At 42.0% G+C, this 5392-nt stretch overlaps 1 protein-coding gene across 1 annotated transcript; it reads right to left on the bottom strand.

Moving 5' to 3' along the window:
• Window positions 1-1938: 1938 nt before the first annotated feature.
• On the bottom strand, window positions 1939-3700 carry LOC120691563. Its single transcript, XM_039974658.1, has 4 exons — window positions 3599-3700; window positions 3275-3376; window positions 2795-3183; window positions 1939-2114 (listed from the first exon to the last, which is right to left on the bottom strand). The coding sequence occupies exons 1-3, from the start codon at window positions 3653-3655 to the stop codon at window positions 2908-2910; spliced, it is 435 nt and encodes a 144-aa protein (XP_039830592.1). The 5' UTR covers window positions 3656-3700; the 3' UTR covers window positions 1939-2114; window positions 2795-2907.
• Window positions 3701-5392: the final 1692 nt, after the last annotated feature.

The raw sequence follows: 5392 nt of genomic DNA, 5'->3' as shown, positions 1-5392 counted from the left end.
AGAGAATGTTCTCGAAATGAGTCGTCAAAATTCGTCCGCATCCATCAGGCAAGTCCAAAAAACTAACAATCTCCTCCCGTTTTCCTCCCTGTTCTGAATCTGGACGAGGCAGGGCAGTTGCAGCTCCCAAGAGGCGCCAAGACAGCACAGCAGGAGCAGCGCATCAGCAGAGGCGCACGTTCTCCATCCTCCAGGCTCGGTTCATCCTCTGGATGAACGTTTCGGCCCGCACCATCAGCTCATCCTCCTCCTCTGCATCGCCATCGCGTTTCTCTTGCGACGACGCTTCAATGGCAACGGACTCTCCCTCACCTCCATTGTCATTTCCACTAGCTTCCAACTGGACACCAGCTGCGTCAACCTCGCCCGCTCCGACGACGCCCTCGCAGGCGGGGCCGCGGCCGGCGGTGTTTTTCGTGGCGGCGGCTGGACCCTCCTGTCCTTCAATGCTCTTCTTTCCCCCTCCGTGCACACGGTGTACTTGGACACCATGCAGGGAGATTCGGCCTGGGCAGCTTTCGAAGTCCACCCTCCACGGCCGTCACCGTCAGCACCCAGTTCTGACGCGCAGCCGCGGCCGCCGAGGAGGACGGCCATGATGAGGTGGGAGAAGCAGAAGGCCAGGAGCGACGGGCTGGACGACGCCCAGATGGCGATCAGCTCCACAGTCGAGCTCAGCATTGGTTCTCGGAATAGGAAGAGGCCAGTTCAGCGGGGATGATGGCGAGTATACGCAGTTGGGTGTTGGACGGCGACCATCTTGGCGCCCTGGGACTTTGGCCATGTTAAGATGTTTTGCAAAAAAAAAATTATGATGGAATCTTGCTAATTTGAAGTACTAAATGAAATCTATTTATAAAATTTTTTGCACAGATGGATTGTAAATCGCGAGACGAATCTAATGATGCTAATTAATCCATAATTAATCAATGATTAGCTGATGGTTACTGTAGTATCACTGTTGCAAATCATGGATTAAGTAGGCTCATTAGATTCGTCTTGCGATTTACACACTACAAGGAATGGTGCTTTACATGACGATCATTTTGGTCATAAAGAGTCAGAAATACATCACAGGTTACTTGCTACGACGATCCAGAAATCCGTCATGTATCTCACGTCATACATTTGCTGGACCTAATTTAACCGTCATAGATTGAGACTTGTGATCGTCATGGAATGCACGGTCAACAACAATAGCCAAATCATATTGTGACGAATTGAAACGTCATGGAAGTTGTTACACGTCAGCAATTGCCACGTCATTTGGTAATGATGGATCTGACGTGGCAAGGTAGCACTGGCACACACCAGCCCATTATGGTGCAGACCCATTTGTTTTTCATGCTATAGAGGAGGCCCACGACACTAGGCCCATGTTTTTTATATATATTTTTCTAATTAGGCAAATGCGATTGGGCTAGCCCAAGTGCACTTTAGAATTGGCCCATTATTCAAATTTAATTTTTTGCCACAAATATTTAAATTTAAATTTAATTGTTTTGCCAAAAAAATTAAATTCAAATTTAAATTGACAGCACATATAAAACGTCACAGATAGTCACTAATTGTCACAGCTGATCACCACAGATACAATAAAACAACATAATTTAATTTTTGCCTGAAATATTCAAATTCAAATTTAAATGGATCATCACAGATAGTCGCTGATCATCACATATGGAGAGCTCACATAGAAACATATGGAGAGGTCACATTGCCATTACAAGTCACATATCATTAACATTTAAAGATCGCTACAGATATGGCATAAGTTCAAACAAAAGCATTCAAAGACACGTAGCTGCAGCACCACTTGCCAAAGGTTCAGGCACCACATAGGCGACATTGCACAAGTTCACATGACAGACCAGTCCACAAACCAACAGCCTTGCTGCGACCCAAAAGGTTCAGCCAAGGAACCCACACAGGCTGACATTGCCAAAGGTTCAGTCAAGTAACCCAAAAGCACTACTTGCCAAAATGCGTCGACCCTCAATACATGGTATGATATCAGGTTGCATGCACAGCTTCGCACCGGGACAAACTTCCTAGAACTCAAAATGGTTTTAAGACCCCCCATCTACGCTGCAGTAGCAGGAGACAGACTCTACCTGCAGAAACATTGATATATCAAGTTAGAATGCGTATATTTACCTGAATGTGAAAAAAGGAGATTAAAACAAAGGAAACATACTTTTAGCTGGGTATGAAAGTAACGCTTTTTTGGTCCATCTAGTAGTAAAATATTTTGTAGACCAGATTCCAACAATTAGTGTTGCAAGAATAACCATGTCTGAAACTATCTAACTTTGGGAGTTTCAACAGACAATTGTGAGAACAGATCATTCAGCAGTCAATTTGTGACAAACTATTTGATAGCTGTAAGTTGGTTTAGTAGTTCAAAATCTGGGTATATCCTTACTCCACTGAGCTCCTCATAAAGAAAAAAAAACATGTGGTTCTACAAATATAAACCTACCAATCAAATTAAAAGTATAGAAAATCAGAAATTACACTACACCTGTTTAGCTGTAAGTCCCATTTGATAAAATTATATTAGTAAAATTTGCTAAGTGGCTCCATTCTCAACAACAGATGCATCAAATATTCTTAGGCACATAACATTTTCATGTGAAAACACATTTGTTTGTGCTAAATGGCATCCATATACAGATATAAAAATCCAATGCATTAAATTAACTGGCAATTACAAAATTAGCACCTTCTAGAAACAACAACTCTATGAAAGATGGGTGATCTAATCACCTCCATCAACCAAACACAACTTTACCTTGTTGGTAGACATCCTGGAAGCATGGAAATGAACCCCTTAATCAGTGCATCTGTCTCAGCTTGTTTTTTCTTCACCTCTTCGTCATGGGTTGCCCTTGCAGCTTCTACTTCCTAGAACTTCTTCATCATCTCATCTATCTGTAGTTGCTGAGTCTTCACAATCTCCCTAAGATCATTGTTTGCCTGTTTCTCCCGCACCAGTTCAGCTTCTAGCTCACACTGACTTTCAGCATTGTCCTCCCTAGCACATGAGCTTTTCATCCCCACATTTACCAAAAATCTATTCTTCTTAGTCTTCTGACCAAGAACCTCAGAGACAGCATTAGCCACATCCTTTGGTTCCTCACCCTCATTTACAGGAGCATTTATCTTGTCCTCAATTTCAACCTACAAGTAGATGGGATAGATAGATAAATGATCATGACATATACGGACCTAATGTATCATTTGATTGTGCACTAATTTTGACTTTACTTACAATAGCAGATTGAACTGTAGGAGTGAATCCTTTCTTTTTGCTGTAGTGTAACTCTTTAAATATATCCAGTGCATCCGGTGGTTCATTTTGATACTTGTTTGCCTGCAAATGAATTGAAACAACGACAGAAAACTGATGTGGAATCCTTTTATTTGTAACTTAGATAATTAGTAAATTAAACTAATTGACATGGTATGCAACTGCTGCAAAAATTTTAAGCAGTTTGTTTAGAAGAAATCAAGTCTGCTGCATAAGCCTCGAGAACCAATTTGTAAAACAAACCAATCAAGCAGTCTAAGCCCAGTGCTAGTTACTTATACTTACCAAATGTATAAGTTGCATTTCATAGCTGCGAGAACCAGTTGTCTGGTGAAACTGCATTTTGGTTCTGTTGTTTTTGTTTATCTCACAAGTCAGCTACACCAACAAAGTTGTAATGTTAGGGACATATGAGATCAAAACATCAGATTATATAACCATTCAATTATGTACAATCAGACAAAGATGAAAAAAAGCTAGAGTACAAGCCAAGATATTTCCCTAATGAGCATGCATAACTATAAAGATGTGCTGGCAGAATTCTACAATAATGTGCAGCAAGTACAGTGGCAGTTTGCTTATCCAATAAATTAAGTTCTTATTAAGAAATATGTTTAGGACTAAGAGTACTGCAGCATTGAGGCCAGGATGTTATGAAAAGGTGTGGCTGGATGAATGTGAGTATGTGACTAGGACTCTAGGAGAGCCAGCCAGTAGATGTACAAGCTTGTTGGACACATCATATATATATATATATATATATTCTATTTTATTTTATTTGAATGTTGCATCTAAGAGTAGTTTTAATTGAATATAAAAAATTTATGGACACATCATATTCCATAACAAAATGACACATCCCTCGACCACTAGTGGAAGACCTTTCAAAGGAAAAGGTTGGTTGGGAGCGGGAGGAAGTCAATTACAGAAAGAGTAGAGACGGATATGGGGACTGTAGCTCCGACCATGTCAACTATGATGCTCTCGCTGCTGCCAGTCCTTTCACCAGTGAATGCTGTCATGCGCTACTTCCCGAACCTCCGTGTCTAGGTCCTGCCGAAAAAGACTGCAAATGATTTACCATCCATCCCACTCATATAGGTACGTTATCGGATTTTGCGGATCGGGAAATGGATCGAACCGCGCGAAATGGTCGCCTCGGAATACAGGGCGCAACGGAACCAAGGTTCTTTGTTGGCGTGTTGCGTAACAAGGGCAAGAGGGGGTGGAAGCGTTCGCCGACTTTGATAGGCAACGCATTGCAAGCAAATAGAGCAGAGAGCTGACCCTTAGTTTCTATTAGAGTCGCGAGCTTGTTGTAGTCAGTCCTAAAGGGAAAACCTTGCAGCTTACTTGCTATATCCCCGCGTCCTTGCACGGCTCGTTTTCTTCGAGCCCTGCTTCTCCCTTCCCCCTCTCCCCAGGAACCGACCATTTGGAGTATAGCCAAGTGGTAAGGCATCGGTTTTTGGTACCGGCATGCAAAGGTTCGAATCCTTTTACTCCAGAGCATACTTACTTATTCTAGTTCTAGAAAAAAAAAAGAAAGTCTCATCCCTAATAAATAAATGAAAGTAGATTTACATTCTTATTCTATTTCTAGGGGGAATGTTGAGGCAAACTTACGATGCTGACAAGCTGGTTAGGTGCCGAGTTGGATTAGACATCGCAGGTTTCAGTTTAAGAATTGGGAAGAGGTTAAGAACCTAGTGGAATCCACTGCGAGGGGAAGTGCTGAAGTGAAGAAAAGCCCCAATTTTGGAGAGGATTGCATAATTGGAGAGACTGCAAGAATTGGAGCAAAGCCGTGATCTGGTAGGCGACTGGTACAAGTGCTAGACCGGAGCTAGACAAGAAGCGTTGAGCAGGAACTTGAGCAATTCAAGAAACCTTAGAAGAAACTGGATATGTTGCAACAAGAAGGGCTTAGCAAGAATCTTGAAACTGGTATGATACCGGCACATATAAGCCTGATGTGATGTACCTGAATTCATTCATGTTCTGTGGAGTCTTTCGTTTTTTTAATATTATGATTTAGTCTCAGTTTAATTAGGAAGCAAATGCGGTTTCAAGATGAAC

Source organism: Panicum virgatum, chromosome 9N (genome assembly GCF_016808335.1).
Source record: "Panicum virgatum strain AP13 chromosome 9N, P.virgatum_v5, whole genome shotgun sequence".
Classification (NCBI taxonomy): domain Eukaryota; kingdom Viridiplantae; phylum Streptophyta; class Magnoliopsida; order Poales; family Poaceae; genus Panicum; species Panicum virgatum.
The sequence above is the reverse complement of the archived record's forward strand: the minus strand, read 5'-3'. Positions and strand labels throughout refer to the sequence as shown.

Bases quoted from the DNA above. Each gene is read 5' to 3' on its own strand.
- LOC120691563 (XM_039974658.1), bottom strand. From the start codon at position 3,655: ATGCAGTTTCACCAGACAACTGGTTCTCGCAGCTATGAAATGCAACTT. The intron at 3,377-3,598 runs GTAAGTATAAGT...ATTCATTTGCAG, and splicing joins AAATGCAACTTATACATTTG to GCAAACAAGTATCAAAATGA. The intron at 3,184-3,274 runs GTAAGTAAAGTC...ATCTACTTGTAG, and splicing joins CTACAGTTCAATCTGCTATT to GTTGAAATTGAGGACAAGAT.